The 22,451-nt window shown below is 49.1% G+C and overlaps 1 protein-coding gene across 2 annotated transcripts in view; it reads left to right on the plus strand.

Moving 5' to 3' along the window:
• The window catches only part of ccdc92ba (coiled-coil domain containing 92Ba), a 96,711-nt gene that overhangs the window by 4,375 nt on the left and 69,885 nt on the right, over window positions 1–22,451 (plus strand). For both annotated transcript variants that reach the window (XM_072469738.1, XM_072469739.1), the window contains exon 2: window positions 12,490–12,638. In XM_072469738.1, coding sequence (XP_072325839.1) covers window positions 12,509–12,638 — 130 coding nt within the window. In that variant the 5' untranslated portion in view covers window positions 12,490–12,508. The remainder of the gene's footprint in view (window positions 1–12,489; window positions 12,639–22,451) is intronic.

The following is a 22,451-nucleotide window of genomic DNA, read 5'->3' on the forward strand; positions in this document are numbered from 1 at the left end:
GTCCTGTGATCGGGTGCAGATGCTTATGATTCAGAGTGATACTTGAGCTTTAGAGGGTTACATTTTGAGGGCAGGTTGCATAAAGCTGGTTTGTACTCCCCTCGAGTATAGTCAACCGTGGGGTGATCTGATCGATAGGGTAGGTTCACCTCTTGAAACTTAATCGATGAGAGGATTTGATCTTAAAATTCGAACTTGGCCATTCAGAAGTAAAGTCATGAACCACTTTGACATACTTAAAACTGGATGAAATTAGGAACTCTGCCCCCGAAAAACTGCAGAAGCTAGGACAATCCGTGCTTGATTGATTGATAGACTAGATTTTTGTTCGGGAAGAGTGTGAAGAGATTTGGAGCCAAGATGGATAAAGATGCACATCAGCCATAATCTCCTTGGTGAAAAGCCTCCTCTTGGTCCTATCTTCCACCATCCCCAAGACACAGAAGGGAGACAGTTTAGGGATATACAAATTCTAACTGAATAACTAACCGTGAAATCTGCAACAGGATACAGGGCCAACTCATACTTTGCTTAACTCCAGCTAGCTATGGTAGGTGCCGCCCTGTTCTGGAGGAGGCCAGAGGAAATAAGGTGCTCTAAAATAGTTTGAAAGTCAGAACATTTTGTTCTGTAACTCACCAGAGCTGTCAACAATGGGAAAGTGCTCGGAGTGCACTCTGAATATGATCAGAATGAATGATACTGACTACAAAGCCATTTAAACACTTGACCAGCATTGATTCTGAAAAGTAAGATATATTAGAATAAGTTTTATGTTCTTAAATTCAAATAAGGGAAACCTAATGATTGAAACTATTGAAGTTGGTCCTTGTTCATTAGGCAGTAGAGTCATTATATTTTATGTCTAATTTAACTTTCAAATTGGGAATCATTCTGGGTGACATTTAAATGTCAATGTTGCTAGATATTCTTCACTATTAATTCAAACCTTTAAGGCATTCTATGATGAGGAATTCTATTAAAAATTTAAAAAAACTAATAATTGCCTCATTTTCATTTGCTCAAAGGATTTCATTTATAACTCTAAATTGGAATGTGGTTCATCACTCGCTCACACACATTTCTAGTGTCTTACTGCTTCACAATGGTAAAGTTTTCATCTTGAATTGTACCAAAATGTTCCACTTGGACACCCTCTTGATGGTATTTCCGTCCAGTTCTGGTTAACGTGTTCCTTTGGGTAATCCAATCCGTATTTTCCTCATCTCAATCTTCATTTGCAGGCCATTGGTGGTGAACAAAATGTAAAGATTTTCATAGCTGATGTATTTAATAATAATCTTCATGAGTGTCACAAGTAGGCTTACATTAACACTGCAATGAAGTTACTGGGGGAAAGCCCCTAGTCGCCACATTCCGGCGCCTGTTCGGGTACACAGAGGGAAAATTCATCATGTCCAAATGACCTAATAGCACGCCTTTTGGGACTTGAGGGAGGAAACCGGCGCTCCCGGAGGAAACTCACGGGGAGAACATGCAGTCTCCCCACAGACAGTGACCCAAGCCCTTTTTGCAGGAGACACACCTCCGTGTGAAGGACCAGGTTAGGTTAAGGAAGTTTGATTCAAACTCTGATTTGGCCACGTACCAGTTGATCATGGGAAGAGATTTTAACTGTGTCCTGGAGCCGAGGGTGGATAGATCAAGCCCCAGGTCGATGGGTAGGGTACGAATGGCAAGGAAGCTGGAGGGGTTTATGGAGAGGATTGGTATGGTGGATCCATGGCGCTTTCAGAACCCAGGGGGAAGGGAGTATTCCTTCTTTTCACACGTGTATAAAAAGTGTATTCGAGGATTGATTACTTGATAGTGAGTCGGGAGATTTTGGTTGGGGTGGAGGGGGCAGAGTATGCGGGGATAGTTATCTCGGACCATGCACCCCACTGGCTAGATATTTGGTTCAGTACGGGACGTGAGCAGAGGCCGGGATGGAGGTTTGACTCGGGGTTGTTGGCGGATGGAGGTTTTTGTGATGCGCTGCGGTTGGCGATTAGGGATTATGTTGAGTTCAACCAGAATGGGGAGGTGTCGGCAGCCATTTTTTGGGAAGCGGAAAATGACTGTCTAGTGAGCGAGATAGTGGAGATGGACAGGGAATATTCAAGGGTGCCCACTGTGGAGGGATTGGCGAGGAGGAAAAAATTGCAGGGGCAATTTGACAGGCTGACAACGGGGAGGGCGGTAGGCAACTGCGTAGGGTAAGAGGGTAAGAGGGGTGCAATATGAGTATGGGGAGAAGGCGAGCCACATGCTGGCGCACCAGCTACGGAGGCAGGCTGCGTCCAGGGAAATATTGAAGATCCGGACTGGGGCTGGGGATGTGGTGTCGGAGCCAGGGAAGTTAAATGAGGCATTTACAGAGTATTACCAGGGTCTTTATGAGGCAGACCCAGGAGGAGAGGAGGGGGACATGGGACGGTTTCTGGATGAGCTGGAATTTTCCCAGGTGGAGGAAACAAAGAGGCAGGCGTTGGAGGAGCCCCTGGGGCTGAGGGAGGTGCTGGATAGTATCAGGGGTATGAAGTTGGGGAAGGCCCCTGGGCCGGATGGGTACCCGGCAGAATTTTATAAGGAATTTGCAGCGGACCTGGCACCACATCTGTTGGGGGCGTTTAATGAAGCACTGGAGAAGGGGGAGTTGCCGGAGACGATGAAGGAGGCAGTAATCACACTAATCCCCAAAAAAGGGAAGGATCCGGTGGAATGTGGGTCGTATAGACCCATATCACGTTTGAACACGGATGTGAAAGTATTGGCTGAGTTGTTGGCCGGGAGGCTGGAGGATTGTGTCCCGGGGGTGGTTGCAGAAGATCAAACAGGCTTCGTGAAGGGCAGGCAGCTCGCGAGTAATATAAGACGGCTGTTGAATGTGGTGATGAATCCGTCGAGAGCTCTGGTACCGGAGGTGGTGGTGTCCATGGACGCGGAGAAAGCATTTCATTGGGTGGAGTTGCGGTACTTGTTCAAAGTTTTGGAAAGGTTTGGGTTTGGGCCGAGATTTGTGGCATGGGTGCGGTTGCTGTATGTGGCGCCAAGAGTGAGGGTGAGGACGAATGATATGAGCTCATGAAGCTTTGACTTACACAGGGGTACAAGGCAGGGGTGCCTGCTGTCGCCACTGCTGTTTGTGCTGGCCATAGAGCCATTGGCGATGGCTCTCCCCGGGGGTGGGTGGGGGGGCAGGGGCAGAGTGACAGGGCATACTTAGGGGACAGAGGGAGCATCGGGTGTCACTCTATATGCCGATGACCTCTTGCTGTATGTTTCGGATCCGTTGGAGAGTATGGGAAGGGATTTGGGCTGTTGGTTTGGAGGGTTCTCGAGATACAAGCTGAATGTAGGGAAAAGCGAGGTATTCCCGGTTGGAATGAGCTGGCACAGCGGGTTAATTTAGGGGGATGCCATTCACTGTAGCGAGGGCTAGGTATAGGTACTTGGGGATTCAGGTAGTGAGGGAATGGACGTGGCTCTGTAAGTGGAACTTAACGAAGCTGGTGGAGGAGGCCAGGGAGGATCTTAAGAGGTGGGATACACTGCACTTAATGTTGGCGGGGAGGGTCCAAGTGGTGAAAATGAATATTCTGCCGAGTTCCTTGTTTATCTTTCAGGCTCTCCCGATCTTTATACCAAAGGCCTTTTTTCGGAAAGTGGACACAATCATCTCTGAATTTGTATGGGCGGGGAAGGTGCCGAGGGTGGGGAGGACCCTGCTACAGAGGCAGCAGGGAGGATTGGCGTTGCCAAACTTGCTTCATTATTATTGGGCGGCGAATGTGGACAAGGTGCAGCGGTGGTGGGAAGGAGAAGGGGTAGAGTGGGCTAGGATGGAGGAATCTTGTAAGGGGTCTAGTTTGAGGGCTATGGTGATGGCAGCATTGCCAGTGGCTCCGAGTGGGTATTCAGGGGGCCCAGTGGTGCCGTCTACGGTGAAGATATGGAATCAGCTGAGGAGGCATTTTAGGGTGGAAGGGATGTCGGTGCTAATGCCGCTGTGCGAGAATCATGGGTTTGAGCCGGGGGGATGGATGGTGTATATAGGAGGGGGAGAGAAGTGGGGCTGGTCAAGGTGAGGGATTTGTATTTGGAGGAAGGGTTCGCCAGTCTGGAGGAGCTAAGGGAGAGGGTAGAGCTGCCGAGGGGTAGTGAATTCAGTTATCTACAGGTTGGGGACTTTGCACGAAAGGTCTGGAAGGGGTTCCCTAGATTGCCGGGACACACCATGCTGGGGTGACTTCTGGATGTGGAAGGGGAGGGAAGAATTGGGGATATATACAAGTGGCTGGGGGAGCAGGGAGGCGAGCGGGTGGTAAAGATCAAGGAGAAATGGGAAGCGGAGTTGGGAATGGGGATAAATTGGGGAGTATGGAGTGAGGCACTGCGAAGGGTAAACGGGACCTCCTCTTGTGCAAGGATGAGTCTGATACAGTTTAAGGTGGTGCACAGGGTGCATATGACCCGGATGAGAATGAGTGAGTTCTTTCAGGGGGTAGCAGATGAGTGTAAGAGTTGTGGGCCAGCGAATCATGCGCACATGTTTTGGGGTTGTGAAAAATTGGGACGATTCTGGGCGGGGGCCTTAGCCAGGATAGTGGAGGAGGGAGTGGACCCGGACCCTTTCGTGGTGATATTTGGGGCCTCCGAGAAGCCGGAGCTCATGGAGGGGAGGAAGTCCGATGTCATGGCCTTCGCCTCTCTGATTGCATGGCGGCGAATTTTGCTGGAGTGGCTGTCGGCATCGCCACCGGGGGTAGCAGCATGGTTCGGTGACCTGTACGACTTCCTGCGGTTAGAGAGCATAAAGTATGAGTTAAGGGGCTCAGCAGGGGAGTTCGAGAAAGAGCGGGGGATGTGTGTGACCGTGTTTGAGGAGCTGTTCGTCGCGCGAGTGGTTGGGGTTGAGGGGAGGGGGGGGGTGGGTGGGGGGGTTGGGGTGAAAAAGGAGGAAAGTCTGTACAAACTGTACAGTTGATTGTTGGGAAGAATGTTTCCCGGGGTGTTTATTTGCTGTAACCTACTTTGATACAAGTTTGAATAAAATACGTTTCTAAAAAAAAAACCACAGTGACCGCGGGAATCAAACCTGTGACCCTGGCGCTGTGAAGCAACATTGCTAAACACTGCTGCTGTGCCGCCCAATATCCCCTCAAACTGCAATCCCCAGATGTTAGGAGGACTTTGCAAGCTTGACCAGGTTGGCTGTGTCTTTATCAGGTCTTGATTCATCAGCAAAAAATTGTTATTCACTTAACCAATTCTGTTGCCATCACCAATTGACTTCCCCCGCCACCTGCTGTAATACAATGATCCCTTGCCAGAGTTTGGTTCTTGAGACTTCAACAAAATGGCCATTATTCATGTATCAACCTTCATGGTGGATTAGTTAGCTCTGCCCGGTGGACAGCGTGGCTTCACCTGGTTCTGTCCTCGTCCAATGTTCATCCACAGCTGGGATCACTGGATAGTTCCCCTCCAAGCACAAGAGCACCGAGATCAATCGCAGTGACTGCTGCTCTGGCTCTCGACAAACCAATTAAGCAGAAACTGTGCGTTAAAACTGTGATCTTGCTCTGCTTGTTGCTCAGTTACTCATGAGCTGAGCATGTAGAGTGGCTGGGAAATCCAAAGAGTTTCAGTTTTAAATAATATACCTTCCTTTTTAAAAAAAAAAAATGTATTTTATTACAAACATGTATCAAAACAGGTTACAGCGAATAAACGCCCCAGGAAACATACTTCCCAACAATCAACTATACAGTCTGTACAAATTTCCCCCCTTTTTCACCCCCCCCCTCGCCCGTGACGAACAGCCCCTCAAACACGGTCACAAACATCCCCCACCTTTCCTCAAACCCCCCTGAAGAGCCCCTTAACTCGTTCTTTATCTTCTCTAATCGCAGTAAGTCGTACAGGTCACCCAACCAAGCCGCTACCCCCGGCGGCGATGCCGACCGCCACTCCAGCAAAATTTGTCGCCGTGCAATCAGAGAGGCGAAGGCCATGACATCGGCCTTCCTCCTCCCCATGAGCTCCGGCTTCTCTGAAACCCCAAATATCGGCACCAAAGGGTCCGGGGTCCCCGCCACAAAAGAGTGGGTGTCCAATAATATACCTTCTTGCTGAATCCCGCATCTGGAATTTGACTATTCCAATACTTGCAAGCGTACCATTTCCATCCTACATAAACTGAGCTCACCCAGAATACTATTACCTGTGTCCTAAACTGCGGCAAGTCCCATTCACCCATCATTCCTCTGTTCACTCCGATCCACACTGGCTCCCGACCCGTCTCCATTTAAAAATTCTTATCCTTGTTTACAAATCCCTCCTGGCCTCCACCTCCTAACTCTTTAACCTCATCCAGCCCGACAAGCCTCCAAGATCTGTGTACTCGTGCGATTGTGGAGGCACGATTATAGTTGCTTCACTCTTGGTGATGCAACCTTCAGCTGACTAGGTCCTAAACTCTGGAACGCCCTCTCTAAATGTCTCCACCTCTCTCTCCTTTAAGATGTTCCTAAAGGCTCCTGGTCTAAATGCTTGGCCGACACAGTTGTTGGCACCGCTGCCTCACAGCTCCAGGGACCCGGGTTCAATTCCGGCCTCGGGTGACTGTCTGTGTGGAGTTTGCATCTTCTCCCCGTGTCTGCGTGGGTTTCCTCCCACAGTCGAAAGATATGCAGGTTAGGTGGAGTGGCCATGATAAATTGCCACTTGGTGTCCAAAAAGGTTGGGTTACGGGGATAGGGTGGAGGTGTGGGCTTACGTAGGGTGCTCTTTCCAAGGGCCGGCGTAGACTTGATGGACCAAATGACTTCCTTCTGCACTGTAAAGGCTATGATTCTGTGATCTGACCTTGTACTGTCCGATGTGGCTTGGTGTAAAATTTTGTTTGATGACGCCACTGCAATATGCCTTGAGACATTTCGCTAAGTGCGCTATATAAATGCAGATTGTTCATATTTATTAGAGGTGCTTGAGTACAAATGAACTTGAATAAACTATTCAGTCCCTTGAACCAGTTCCACAATTCCCATGTGCCTGTTGCTCTAATAGCTGTTCACTGCCATCTTCTCTCTGTCAATTTGTCATGGGAATAAATGCTGACCTTGTCAGGGATATCTACATCCCAGGAAAGATTTTTTTTTAAAAATCAGCATCTCAACTCCATTGACCCAACTAGGCTCCATATTCCTTGATATCATTTTCAAATCAAAAAGCTATCGATCTCGGTGTTTAAATGTCCAATTGTCTTGGCCTGTTCAGTCAAGGGAGTGAATTTGGGTTTCCGTCACCGGGTAACTTTGGGACTGAGGAACAAAAGTGGAAACTGTGGACACTAGTCAGTGGTTTCAGCATCAATAACTCTGCTTCCTAAAGCCTCCTGTCAGCAGCAGTGGTGTTAGCAGCTGCGGCCGGTTCGAGTAGCGGCTTTGAAGGAAGGCGAATGACCTCGAGGAGGAGTCTGAGCAAAGTCAATGATACAGGGACATCTCAGGAGACACTGCGACAAGAGCGACTTGCATCGGATTTCATTTTGCTTTGTCCAGCTTCCATAATTATCAGCTTGAGGATGTTAAATATCACTTGCAAACCAGACTCGAGGCAGGGTCAGTTAAAACATGCTCATGTGGACAAAGATGGCCCCTGCCAGGCTAATATGGTGGCTCATTCTACACCTTGGGAGATAGATTCTAGTGCTGGAACTTTGACCATAGAACATACAGTGCAGAAGGAGGCCATCGAGTCTGCACCAACCCACTTAAGCCCTCACTTCCACCCTATCCTCGTAACCCAATAATCCCTCCTAACCTTTTTTTTGGACACCAAGGGCAATTTAGCATGGCAAATCCACCTAACCTGCACGCCTTTGGACTGTTGGATGAAACCGGAGCACCCGGAGAAACCCACGCAGACACTGGGAGAGCGTGCAGACTCCGCACAGACAGTAACTCTAACCTGGGACCCTGGCGCTGTGAAGCCACGTGCTATCCATTTGTGCTGCCATGCTGCCCTTTGAGTCCCTTTACATTCTAAAGATACCAAAGTTAGCCCTGATGGCACATTTCTTTGAAGTTAACCAGTGACATATTTACTTTCAATTTGTTCCTCAGTCCTTTTTCCCATTTTGCTTTTTTTTTTTTTAAAGCTTCACTTGCCCGTGGCTGTGATGTTCTGCAGGCGGTTTGCTACATAGGACGGGACTTACGGGACATAATAGGATCATGAGGAGGCCATTCAGCCTCTTGAGCCTGTTCTGCTATTCATTTGAATCAAGACAAAGGGAGTGTTAATTGTAGTGTTAAATAATGGTACGAAAGTAAGTTAGCAGGGTGTGTTAATGTGTATTTGTTAAATGCTAGCGCTTATGCTATGGGCGTGATCGAACTGCCACTGTGCCCAAAAATCAGCGCGGCAGTACAGATATAATGTGGCCGGGAGACCCCGCTCCCTGGTTCTACCCAGCTAGCAACGTCTCGCGGGATCTAACGCGATAAATCCTGTCCATTGTGGGCGGGATTGCTTTTTTGCAAATCTGAATATTAGAGCGAGACAGCTAGTCTCACTTTAATGTGCAGATTCCTGAGTTACCCGAGACGGTGGGATCTATCCTGTTCGCCTCCGAGATCACGGGCGAACACCGTTCAGTACTGGTCTCCACAAACGGCCATTAGATGGAACAGCGCTCATGGGGTGGTGGGGGGCCTCCCAGGGGATCAGAGGTCCTCAGGTGCTTGCCCTCTGGTCAGGGTGGTACCCTGGCATTGCTGGTGCTACCTGGGCACCCTGGCAGTGCCACCTGGGTGCCATCTGGGCACTGCCAAGGTGCCCAGGTGGTACTGCCAGGGTGTCAGGTTGGTACTGTGAAGCGGCCAAATCGACATTTTTGTGTGCTGGTGATCGGGCTAGGGGTGCCCTGTGCGGTTGTTGGTTGAGTGCTGGGCCGGCCAAGGATCCTCCAATAGTGTGTTGGCAATTGGGGGATCGGGGGGTGGGGGGGGGGGGGGGGGGGGGGTGGAATCGGGCGTTACGTCGGGGGCCTCTGAAATCGGGACGCTATTTAAAATGACGTCTGATCTCGCTACACCGAGGAGTTCCGGCGAGCGGAGCTCCTCAGTGCAGAAAACGTAGCTATATGTGGCCTCGCCCACACGTTCCCCATCGAGGCCCCTTATTTAACACGAGTGGCGTTCTAAGACATGTGTTTCTCTGTGTTGCAAGCACCTGGAAACTCGCGGCTAAATGCTCTTGTCATGGAACTTTGTTCTTATTTAGTTGCATCGCGCCTAATATCTCTTTACAGCTTGCTGATATTGGGTTCAGATTATCTGCAATGCAGCCAGTACTCTGGGTTCGTTCATGACTCTGTGTGAATGTAAGTCCCAATCCAGCAAAAAATTCATAATACCCATTTTCAAACTGGATAATAAGTATTTCTTCCAGCTGACTGAAGTCCTATTTTAAACTGCAATTTATGCACTCAGTATTTATTTCATATTTCTAATAATGCACGTTGGATGGGCATTCTCTGCTGAGGAAGCACTCTTCATAGTGAAGGGAGGTGGATTCTCATTTGAAATGTGAAAGGGTTAGAACTAGGCAGGTCTTAGTAAGAAATTGTTAACAGGTTTTCGATAAAAGATCCCAAAGTGTAGATCTTGAGATTTTACTTTGGGGTGTGGCAGCCAATTAAATGTGACTGTTTAAATAATGAGGACCGGTTTCATGGTCTAGACTTGTGTATCCAAGGGCACGAAAGATTAACAGTGATTTACCGAGGTGGCTAAAGATGATCAGAGGAGTTTGCACAGAAGTGGGGGGGCACGGTAGCACAGTGGTTATCACAGTTGTTTCACATCTCCAGGTTCGATTCCCGGCTTGGGTCACTGTCTGTGTGTAGTTTGCCCTTTCTCCCCCTGTCTGCATGGGTTTCCTCCGGGTGCTCCGGTTTCCTCCCACAGTCCAAAGACGTGCAGGTTAGGTGGATTGGCCGTGCTAAATTGCCCTTAGTGTCCAAAAAGGGTAGGTGGGGTCACTGGGTTACGGGGATAGGGTGGAGGTGTGGCGTCAGGTAGGGTGCTCTTTCCAAGGGCCGGTGCAGACTTGGTGCGCTGAATGGCCACCTTCTGCACTGTAAATTCTATGTTTCTATTGCCACTGATGGGGTGCAGTCCAGAGCATGGGGTCATAACCTTAAAATTAGAGGCAGGGGTGGTGCCAGGAAGCACTTCACGCAGGGTGGAGTGGATGTCTGGAACATTCTCTCTCCCCAAATAAAGTTTGGGGGGGGGTGTCAATTGAAAAAAAAAAAATCAAAACTGAGATTGATAAATGCTTGCTGGGCAATAGTATGAAGAGATGTGGGACCAAATTCAATGGAGTTGAGATACAAATCAGCCATGATCTACTTGAATGGTTGGAACAGGCCCATTGTTATGGTTTAAAAAAAAAAAAAAAAGACCAAATGTCAGAAATGAACTGCATCGAAAGGAGTGCTTGGGGAGGGACTGTCCTCCGAACTGGATGGAAAAGAGGTCCTTTATGGGACAAACCAAACCAGAGAGGCAAGGGCTGACCGCTCCTGGAACTCGTGAGGTAAAAAGTTCCAAATCCTTAATTATTATACAATTCCCCAGAGACCATTCTCAAGGCAGAGATAAGGAGCGCTTGCCATAATTAATCAGTTTACAATCAGCGCAGGTGTTACTTATTTCTGCATTGATGTTGCTCCTGGAAAGGCCATTTATATTTTTCTGTTCTCATGAAATAAAGAACATTTCTCAAGGAACAAGCATCTTATTTTTTAAAATTCAGAGGACACTGGTTCAGAGTGCGCGGCCAGGATTTTGCACATGGGCTTCAGGTCCCCCTCATCAAGCTCAAAGGACGGTTCACTGCCCACGCTTTGTGGAAAACGGTCACTCATCGGTGCTTCCTCCGTGAGCAGCCAAATAATGGTCAGAGGGTGGGTCTCACCATCCAATTAATTATTGCAGACGGGCTCTCAAAGCTGGGGGGGCATTGAGGAGCCTTTCCGATTAGCAGCAGGAAGCCATGGCAGGGTAAGAGAGAGAGAGAGAGAGAGAGAATTTCAAAATGGAAGCTCAAACGTGAGATAAAACGTGGCCTAGGCAGTCAGACCACCGCTGTTTGAGAGGGGAAGGGGAAGGGCAAGCCCCTCCACAGGACAGCCTGCAGCTGCTGCAGCACCCAGGCAGGCAGGGAGGGCCTCTAGGCCTGGCGGGGAATTTGCCACTGGCCTATAGGCCATCACATGGCATTTAAAATCCTCCGCCTTGTGTTTGGTTAGTGATGTGGGGGAGATGATGGCATAGTGGCAATGTCACTGGACTAGTAATTCGGTCACCCAGGCTAATGCTCGATGGGCAGTGGGTTCAAATCCCACCACAGCAGCTGTTGTAACTTGATTTAAATTAATAAATTCTGGAATTAAAAGCTTGTCTCCCAAGCGGCGAACATGAAACCATCATCGATTATTGTAGCGACCCGTCTTGATTCGATAGCGCCCTTACGGGAAGAAAATCTGTTGTTCTTACCTGGTCTGGCGTACATGCGACTCCAGACCCACACTAATGTGGTTGACGTTTAACTGCCCTCTGAAATGGCCTTGCAAGCTACTCCAAGGGCAGTTAGGGATGGATAACAAATGCTAGCCCAGCCAGCGATGCCCACAATCCCATCAAAGAATAAAAAATATATCATTTGGAATTCCCGTACCAGCCTGCCCGAACAGGTGCCGGAATGTGGCGACTAGGGGCTTTTCACAGTAACTTAATTGAAGCCTACTCGTGACAATAAGCGGTTTTCATTTCATTTTCATTTCAAATGCCAAAACCCATAATTTACAATTGGAGAACTTCCAAAATTATATTTTGTCATAGAATATAGAATTCCGACGCCATTCGGCCCATCGACCCACTGAAAGTGGGTCACCCTCCCTGGACTATTAACCCACTAACCCCATCTAACCGACACATCCTTGGACACTAGGAGGCAATTTATCATGGCCAACCCACCTAACCTGCACATCTTTGGACCGAGGGGGGAAACCGGAGCACCCGGAGGAAATCTTCGCAGACACGGGGAGAAAGCGCAGACTCCGCACAGTCAGTCACCCGAGGCCAGAATTGAACCCGGGTCTCTGGCGCTGTGAGGTGGCAGTGCTAACCACTGTGCCGCCCATAATTAAGCAATTTTAAAATTCGTGGCCTCCTTTGAAGTCCGGCGAATTGTTCACCCGTAAATGTTGTTTGTTGCACAGGGGCGGCTAGGCAGCTTCATTGAACCTCAGTGGCTGAACATTTTATTGTGCATGGGGGAGGACCTATTGCAGTGTCCTTGGGGAGGGGGGGGTGGGGGGTGGGTGGTTGGATGGCGCTCTCTGAACGTGACTGTGCTTCACATCGTTGTCTTTCCTGATCATTAATCTGTGCTTTCCTCCGGGCTCAGACTTGTTTACTCGGTCACCATGGCGACCTCGTCTCTGGAGCGACAGCTGCAGAGTGTTCAACGGAACATCGCCTTCTTAAAGGGAGAGCACATGGACCTGCTGCATGGCCTGCACATGGAGATCCTGCAACTGCAGAAACGCTGCACCGGTGAGTCCCTGTTCACAGTCCTCGACCAAGAGAGGTGGGGGGGGGGGGAGTGGTATCAATTTGTTTGGACGGATCCAAAGCGAGACGGGGCTGGAAGGGTAAAAAGCTAGAAGCATACGGTGCAGAAGAGACCCTCCGGCCCATCCAGCTTGTCCCGACAAAAAAGAAACAACTCTAATCTGCACTAATCCCGCTTCCCAACACTTGGCCCATGACCTCGAATGTTACGACAGTCCAAGTGTTCGTCCAAGTACTTTTTTTAAAGATTGTGGTGTTTCCTGCCTCAGCTGCCCTCCCAGTACATCCCAGATTCCCACCACCCTCTGGGTGAAAAAAGTTTCCGGGGACCAGCTGCTTTCTAACTTGCAGCTTCAAATTTAGCTTTGAGACCAAGAGCAAGGTTTGCTCGATCAAATCATTTTAAAATGACCAGCTGATCTCCAATGGCATTGCTGATTAGTGGTTTGGAGTGGAGACCTGATTATCTGAAGGCTGTTATAAAAATAAAACGGGAAATACCTAGCCAGATCCAGACTGCAGACTTTGACTTAAGAACATTCACCCGCAATTGTTTGTCGAACACAGTAAGAAGTCTTACAACACCAGGTTTGTTTCAAATCACTTGCTTTCGGAGCACTGCTCCTTCCTCAGGTGTTCATGTTCCTCATTCACCCGAGGAAGGAGCAGTGCTCGGAAAGCGAGTGATTTGAAACAAACCTGGAGTTGTAAGACTTCTTACTGTGCTCACCCCAGTCCAACGCCAGCATCGCCACATCATATTCGTCTAACAGTAAGTGGGTTGGATGTATTTAATTTTTGTCTATAATGTTGCTGGCAAGAACTGCATTTATTGGCCACCCCTAACTGCCCTTCCCAGCAGCTGGTATTGCACCGCCACCGTGAAACTCCGCAGGCTGTGGTGTAGGTACACCCACAGTGCTGTTAGGGAGGGAGTTTCAGGATTTTGATCCAGCTACATTGAACATAGAACATTACAGCGCAGTACAGGCCCTTCGGCCCTCGATGTTGCGCCGACCTGTAAAACCACTCTAAAGCCCTTCTACACTATTCCCTTATCGTCCATATGTCTATCCAATGGCCATTTGAATGCCCTTAGTGTTGGCGAGTCCACTTCTGTTGCAGCAGGGCATTCCACGCCCTTACTACTCTCTGAGTAAAGAACCTACCTCTGACATCTGTCCTATATCTATCTCCCCTCAATTTAAAGCTATGTCCCCTCGTGCTAGACATCACCATCCGAGGAAAAAGGCTCTCACTGTCCACCCTAACCAATCCTCTGATCATCTTGTATGCCTCAATTAAGTCACCTCTTAACCTTCTTCTCTCTAATGAAAACAGCCTCAAATCCCTCAGCCTTTCCTCATAAGATCTTCCCTCCATACCAGGCAACATCCTGGTAAATCTCCTCTGCACCCTTTCCAAGACTTCCACACCCTTCCTACAATGCGGCGACCAGAATTGCACGCAATACTCCAAATGCAGCCGCACCAGAGTTTTGTACAGCTGCAACATGACCTCATGGCTCCGAAACTCAATCCCTCTACCAATAAAAGCTAACACACCGTACGCCTTCTTAACAACCCTCTCAACCTGGGTGGCAACTTTCAGGGATCGATGTACATGGACACCGAGATCTCTCTGCTCATCCACACTACCAAGAATCTTACCATTAGCCCAGTACTCTGTCTTCCTGTTATTCCTTCCAAAATGAATCACCTCACACTTTTCTGCATTAAACTCCATTTGCCACCTCTCAGCCCAGCGCTGCAGCTTATCTATGTCCCTCTGTAACTTGTAACATCCTTCCGCACTGTCCACAACTCCACCGACTTTAGTGTCATCTGCAAATTTACTCACCCATCCTTCTATGCCCTCCTCCAGGTCATTTATAAAAATGACAAACAGCAGTGGCCCCAAAACAGATCCTTGTGGAACACCACTAGTAACTGGACTCCAGTCTGAACATTTCCCATCAACCACCAACCTTTGTCACCTTCCAGCTAGCCAATTTCTGATCCAAACTGCTAAATCACCCTGAATCTCATGCCTCCGTATTTTCTGCAGTAGCCTACCGTGGGGAACCTTATCAAACGCTTTACTGAAATTCATATACACCACATCAACTGCTATACCCTCATCCACCTGTTTGGTCACCTTCTCAAAGAACTCAATAAGGTTTGTGAGGCACGACCTACCCTTCACAAAACCGTGTTGACTATCTCTAATCAAATTATTCCTTTCCAGATGATTATACATCCTATCTCTTATAAACCTTTCCAAGACTTTGCCCACAACAGAAGTAAGTCACACTGGTCTATAGTTACCTCTAGTTGGCTCTACTCCCCTTCTTGAACAAGGGGACAACATTTGCTATCCTCCAGTCTTCTGACACCAATCCTGTAAACAAAGATGACTTAAAAGATCAAAGCCAAAGGCTCCGCAATCTCCTCCCTAGCTTCCCAGAGAATCCTATGATAAATCCCATCCAGCCCAGGGGGCTTATCTATTTTCACACTTTCCAGAATTGCTAACACCTCCTCCTTATGAACCTCAAGCCCTTCTAGTCTAGTAGCCTGAATCTCAGTATTCTCCTCGACAACATTGTTTTTTTCTGTGTGAATACTGATGAAAAATATTCATTTAGCACCTCTCCTATCTCCTCGGACTCCAACCACCACTTCCAACTACTATCCTTGACTGGCCCTACTCTTACCCTAGTCATTCTTTTATTCCTGACATATCTATGGAAAGCTTTAGGGTTATCCTTGATCCTACCTGCCAAAGACTTCTCATGTCCCCTCCTGGCTCTTCTTAGCTCTCTCTTTAGGTCCTTCCTCGCTAACTTGTAACTCTCGAGTGCCCTAACTGAACCTTCATGTCTCATCTTTACATAAGCCTCCTTCTTCCTCTTGACAAGTGTTTCGACTGCTTTAGTAAACCACGGTTCCCTTGCTCGACCACTTCCTCCCTGCCTGACAGGTACATGCTTATCAAGGTCACGCAGTAGCTGTTCCTTGAACAAGATCCACATTTCCATTGTGCCCATCCCCTGCAGTTTTCCTCTCCATCCGATGCATCCTAAGTCTTGCCTGATCGCATCATAATTGCCTTTTCCCCCAGATATAACTCTTGCCCTTTCCATCACTAAAGTAAACGTAATCGAATTGTGGTCACTATCACCAAAGTGCTCACCTACCTCCAAATCTAACACCTGTCCTGGTTCATTACCCAGTATCAAATCCAATATGGCCTAGCTTCTCGTTGGCTTATCTACATACTGTCAGGAAACCCTCCTGCGCACATATGACAAAAATGGACCCATCGAAAGTGCTCGAACTATAGCGTTTCCAGTCAATATTTGGAAAGTTAAAGTCCCCCATAACAACTACCCTGTTGCTTTCGCTCCTATCCAGAATCATCTTTGCAATCCTTTCCTCTACATCTCTGGAACTTTTCGGAGGCCTATAGAAAACCCCTAACAGGGTGACCTCTCCTTTCCTGTTTCTAACCTCAGCCCATTCTACCTCAGTGGACGAGTCCTCATCAAATGTCCTTTCTGCCACCGTAATACTGTCCTTGACTCACAATGCCACCCCTCCCCCTCTTTTACCACCTTCCTTGAGCTTACTGAAATATCTAAACCCCGGCACCTGCAACAACCATTCCTGTCCCTGCTCTATCCAGGTCTCCGAAATGGCCACAACATCGAAGTCCCAGGTACCAACCCATGCCTCACTACTCTCAACCTCCTGTATACTGGAGCTACAGTTCAGGTTCCCAATCCCCTGCTGAACTACCGTGCTAGTGGGCAGCACGGTAGCATAGTGGTTAGCATAATTGCTTCACAGCTCCAGGGTCCCAGGTTCGATTCCCAGGTTCGATTCCCGGCTTGGGTCACTGTCTGTGCAGAGTCTGCACGTTCTCCCCGTGTGTGCGTGGGTTTCCTCCGGGTGCTCCGGTTTCCTCCCACAGTCCAAAGACGTGCAGGTTAGGTGGATTGGCCATGCTAAATTGCCCTTAGTGTCCAAAATTGGCCTTAGGGTTGGTTGAGTGGGGTTACTGGGTTATGGGGATAGGGTGGTGTGGGCCTCGGTAGGGTGCTCTTTCCAAGAGCCGGTGCAGACTCGCTGGGCCGAATGGCCTCCTTCTGCACTGTAAATTCTATGATTCTATGAACTAGTGTAAACCCTCCCGAAGAGCATTAAGGAATGGCGATATATATTTCCAAGTCAGGATAGTGTGTGATTGGAGGGAACTTTCAGTGGTGAGATTCCTATGTGCCTGTTGCCCTTTCTCTGCTGGCAGTCAAGGTTGCAGGTTTGCAAGTTGCCGTCTCTATAAATAATGCTTAAGTAGGCATATGGCTGTTGACAAAATATCATTTTGAAAGTTCCCTGACTGTAAAATGATAAATTATGGGTCTTGGCATTTCCAAAATAGGAGCATCGGAACAGGAGCAGGACATTCAGCCCATCGAGCCTTGTTCCGTCATTCAATACGATTGGACACTTGAGTGCCTTTTACCTAAACTATCCCCATAACCATTTGCATTGTTGTTAATCAGAAACATATCAATCTCTACATTAAACACACTAAATGACTCTGGTTCCACAGCCCTCTGGGGTGGTGAATCTCAAAGATTCACAACTCGCTGAGTAAAGAGATATCTCCTCATCTCGGGCCTAAGTGACATCCTCCTAATGTTGAACTTGCGCCCCTGGTTCTAGACTTCCCACCCAAGGGAAACATCTTACAACATCTACCCTGTCTATTCCTTTTAAGTATTTCATAGGATTCAATGAGGTTACCTCTCATTCTTCGAGACTCTATATAGAGTACACACATTCAATTTGCCCAACCCCTCTTCATAAGACAGTCCAACCATCCCCGGAACAAGTCTGATGAACGTTTGTTGCGGTTTATGGCAATAATATCCTTTCTGAGGTAAGGGGCCCAAAACTGCGCACACTACTCCAGGTGCAGTCTAACCAAGCTCCCATACAATTGAAACATGACCGTACTCCAATCTGCTTGTTATAACATTCCATTCGCCTTCCTGAAAGCTTGCAGCACCTGTATTCTAGCCTTCAATGACTTGTGGACAAGGACACCCCGATTCCTCTGCACATCTACACTTTCCCATTTCTTGCCATTTAGGAAATATCCTGCACATCTGTTCCTTCTGTCGAAGTGGATTTCCTCCCATTTTTCCAGTTTCTAGTCTATCTGCTTTCATCTGCATTTGTTTCAGATTCCAGCATCCGCAGTAATTTGCTTTTATATTCCCTCTGCCATGTTCATGCCAACTCACTAGATCTGTCCAAATCCTCCTGCAGCCACTTTACACCTTCACCCCGAACACTTTCCCACCTAGCTTGGCGTCATCTGCAAACTTGGAAATATGATATTTGGTTCCCAAATCCAAATGATTGATATATATTGTGAACAGCTGGGGCCCAAGTACCGATCCTTGCGATACCCCACTAGCCACAACCTGCCAACACGAGAATGACCCATTTATTCCTTCTCATTTTCTGCCTGTTATCCAATCCTTGACCCCCATGACAATATGTTGCCTCCTGTTAGTTTTATTTTGTTAATTAACCTCCTGTGGGGACTTTATCAAAAGCCTTCTAAAAACCCAATATGCTGACTTCTGGGTGCGGCGATGACCAGCTAAGTCGCACCTTTCGGCAGCTCCCGGTGGAACGGACTTTTGGGCTCTTAATAAGAGCCCCAACGGCAATTTTAACGGCTAAAAGTACTGTGCGGTAAACCAGAAGGGAATCCCCCCTGGATACGGATGGAAAAAGGAGAGGAAAGTGGCCGGATTGCGGTGGATCCTTTAGAGCAGTGGCAAGGAAGGCAAGCAAAAACCAAGATGGCGTCGGAAGGTGGCAGTTTAATATGGGGCCCTGAACAACACAAGTTTTTGAAACGCTGCGTGGAAGAGCTTAAAAAGGAGATGAAGAAGGAGCTGTTGGCCCCGATATTACAGGGGATTGAAGGGCTAAAAGATGAGCAAAAGACCCAGGAGCGGGAGCTTCGGGTCGTGAAGGCAAAGGCTGCCGAGAACGAGGACGATATACAGGGCCTGGTGGTGAAGACGGAGATGCACGAGGCACACCATAAACGATGTGTGGAAAGGCTGGAGGTGCTGGAGAATAATGCGAGGAGGAAGAATTTAAGGATTCTTGGTCTTCCAGAAGGGGCGGACGTCGGGGCATATGTGAGCATGATGCTGCACTCGTTAATGGGAGCGGAGGCCCCGACGGGTCCGTTGGAGGTGGAGGGAGCATACCGAGTGATGGCGCGAGGACCGAGAGCAGGAGAAATTCCCAGAGCCATAGTGGTGAGATTCCTCCGTTTTAAGGACAGAGAGATGGTCCTCAGATGGGCAAAGAAAACTCGGAGCAGTAGGTGGGAGAACGCGGTGATTCGCGTATATCAAGACTGGAGTGCGGAGGTGGTGAGAAGGAGGGCGAGCTTTAATCGGGCCAAGGCGGTGCTTCATAAAAAGAAGATTAAATTTGGAATGCTGCAGCCGGCAAGACTGTGGGTCACATATCAAGGGAAGCACCACTACTTTGAAACGGCGGATGAGGCGTGGACATTTATTGTTGAAGAGAAATTGGAATAAGCGGGTTATTAAAAAAGAACGTTTGAGACAAAGTGGTGGGGCGAATATGGGGGGCGAAGAGGGGGGAAAAAGGGGGGAGAGATGATTTTTATGTTGTTAATCCTGCGACCCGGTAACTTTTCTCTCTTCCACAGGTTGTGGGGGAGGGAGGAAGGGAGGTGGAGGAGCTGGGGGCGGGGCCAAAAGGGAAGCACGGGCTTTGTTCCCGTGCTATGATAATTATGGCGGGAATAGGGAAGCAGGAAGGAGGGGGCGTCGCACGGTGCGAGCCGAGGTCACGGGGGGGAAGCCGAGGTCGGCCAGAGCTTGCTGACTTCTGGGAGCAACATGGGGGGTGTAACTACGCTAGTGGGGGATCTAGCGGGGGGGGGGGCGGGAGGGGGTTTTACTGGGTTGCTGCTGCTGGGGAGAAGGGGGAGCTGGTATGGGGTGGGGTGGGCGGGGCGGGAGGACACTGCCTGGGGGGGCACAGCTGCGTGGGAACCGGGTGAGGAGCTGGATAAAAGGGGATGGCTAATCGACAAGGGGGGGGGTAAAGAGCCCCCCAACTAGGCTGATCACGTGGAATGTGAGAGGGCTGAACGGGCCGATAAAGAGGGCACGGGTACTCGCACACCTTAAGAAACTTAAGGCAGATGTGGTTATGTTACAGGAGACGCATTTGAAACTGATAGACTAGGTTAGACTACGCAAAGGATGGGTGGGGCAGGTGTTTCACTCGGGGCTAGATGCGAAAAACAGGGGGGTGGCTATACTAGTGGGGAAGCGGGTAATGTTTGAGGCAAAGACCATAGTGGCGGATAGTGGGGGCAGATACGTGATGGTGAGTGGCAAATTACAGGGGGAGGCGGTGGTCTTGGTGAACGTATATGCCCCGAACTGGGATGATGCCAACTTTATGAGGCGCATGTTAGGACGTATCCCGGACCTAGAGGTGGGGAAATTGGTAATGGGTGGAGATTTTAACACGGTGCTGGAACCAGGGCTGGACAGATCGAGGTCCAGGACAGGAAGGAGGCCGGCAGCAGCCAAGGTGCTTAAAGACTTTATGGAGCAGATGGGAGGAGTAGACCCATGGAGATTTAACAGACCTAGGAGTAAGGAGTTTTCGTTTTTCTCCTATGTCCACAAAGTTTATTCGCGAATAGACTTTTTTGTTTTGGGAAGGGCGTTGATCCCGAAGGTGAGGGGGACGGAGTATACGGCTATAGCTATTTCGGATCACGCTCCACACTGGGTGGACTTGGGGATAGGGGAGGAAAAAGAACGGCGTCCACCCTGGAGAATGGACATGGGACTAATGGCGGATGAGGGGGTGTGTCTAAGGGTGAGGGGGCGTATTGAAAAGTACTTGGAACTCAATGATAATGGGGAGGTCCAGGTGGGAGTGGTCTGGGAGGCGCTGAAGGCAGTGGTTAGAGGGGAGCTGATATCAATAAGGGCACATAAAGGAAAGCAGGAGAGTAGGGAACGGGAGCGGTTGCTGCAAGAACTTCTGAGGGTGGACAGGCAATATGCGGAGGCACCGGAGGAGGGACTGTACAGGGAAAGGCAAAGGCTACACGTAGAATTTGATTTGCTGACAACGGGTACTGCAGAGGCACAGTGGAGGAAGGCACAGGGTGTACAGTACGAATATGGGGAGAAGGCGAGCAGGTTGCTGGCCCACCAATTGAGGAAAAGGGGAGCAGCGAGGGAAATAGGGGCAGTGAGGGATGAGGAGGGAGAGATGGAGCGGGGAGCGGAGAGAGTGAATGGAGTGTTCAAGGCATTCTATGAAAGATTATCTGAAGCTCAGCCCCCGGATGGGAAGGAGAGAATGATGTGTTTTCTGGACCAGCTGGAATTTCCTAAGTTGGAGGAGCAGGAGAGGGTGGGACTGGGAGCACAGATCGAAATGGAGGAAGTAGTGAAAGGAATTAGGAGCATGCAGGCGGGGAAGGCTCCGGGACCGGATGGATTCCCAGTTGAATTTTACAGGAAATATGTGGACTTGCTCGCCCCGCTACTGATGAGAACCTTTAATGAGGCGAGGGAAAGGGGACAGCTGCCCCCGACTATGTCAGAGGCAACGATATAGCTTCTCCTAAAGAAGGAAAAAGACCCGCTGCAATGCGGGTCCTATAGGCCTATTTCCCTCCTGAACGTAGACGCTAAGATTCTGGCCAAGGTAATGGCAATGAGGATAGAGGATTGTGTCCCGGGGGTGGTCCATGAGGACCAAACTGGGTTTGTGAAGGGGAGACCGCTGAATACGAATATACGGAGGCTGCTAGGGGTAATGATGATGCCCCCACCAGAGGGGGAAGCGGAGATAGTGGTGGCGATGGATGCCGAGAAAGCATTTGATAGAGTGGAGTGGGATTATTTGTGGGAGGTGTTGAGGAGATTTGGCTTTGGAGATGAGTATATTAGATGGGTACAGCTGCTGTATAGGGCCCCGATGGCGAGCGTGGTCACGAATGGACGGGGGTCTGCGTATTTTCGGCTCCATAGAGGGACGAGGCAGGGATGTCCTCTGTCCCCATTATTGTTTGCACTGGCGATTGAGCCCCTGGCAATATCATTGAGGGGTTCCAGGAAGTGGAGGGGAGTACTCAGGGGAGGAGAAGAACACCGGGTATCTCTGTATGCGGACGATTTGTTGTTGTATGTGGCGGACCCGGCGGAGGGGATGCCAGAGATAATGCGGATACTTGGGGAGTTTGGAGAATTTTCAGGATATAAACTGAACATGGGGAAAAGTGAGTTGTTTGTGGTGCATCCAGGGGAGCAGAGCAGAGAAATAGAGGACTTACCGCTGAGGAAGGTAACAAGGGACTTTCGCTACTTGGGGATCCATATAGCCAAGAATTGGAGTACATTGCATAGGTTAAATTTAACGCGGTTGGTGGAACAGATGGAGGAGGACTTCAAGAGATGGGACATGGTATCCCTGTCACTGGCAGGGAGGGTGCAGGCGGTTAAAATGGTGGTCCTCCCGAGATTCCTGTTTGTGTTTCAGTGCCTCCCGGTGGTGATCACGAAGGCTTTTTTCAAAAGGATTGAGAAGAGTATCATGAGTTTTGTGTGGGCCGGGAAGACCCCGAGAGTGAGGAAGGGATTTTTGCAGCGTAGTAGGGATAGGGGGGGGCTGGCACTACCGAGCCTAA

Source organism: Scyliorhinus torazame, chromosome 12, assembly GCF_047496885.1.
Source record: "Scyliorhinus torazame isolate Kashiwa2021f chromosome 12, sScyTor2.1, whole genome shotgun sequence".
In the NCBI taxonomy this organism is placed as follows: Eukaryota; Metazoa; Chordata; class Chondrichthyes; order Carcharhiniformes; family Scyliorhinidae; genus Scyliorhinus; species Scyliorhinus torazame.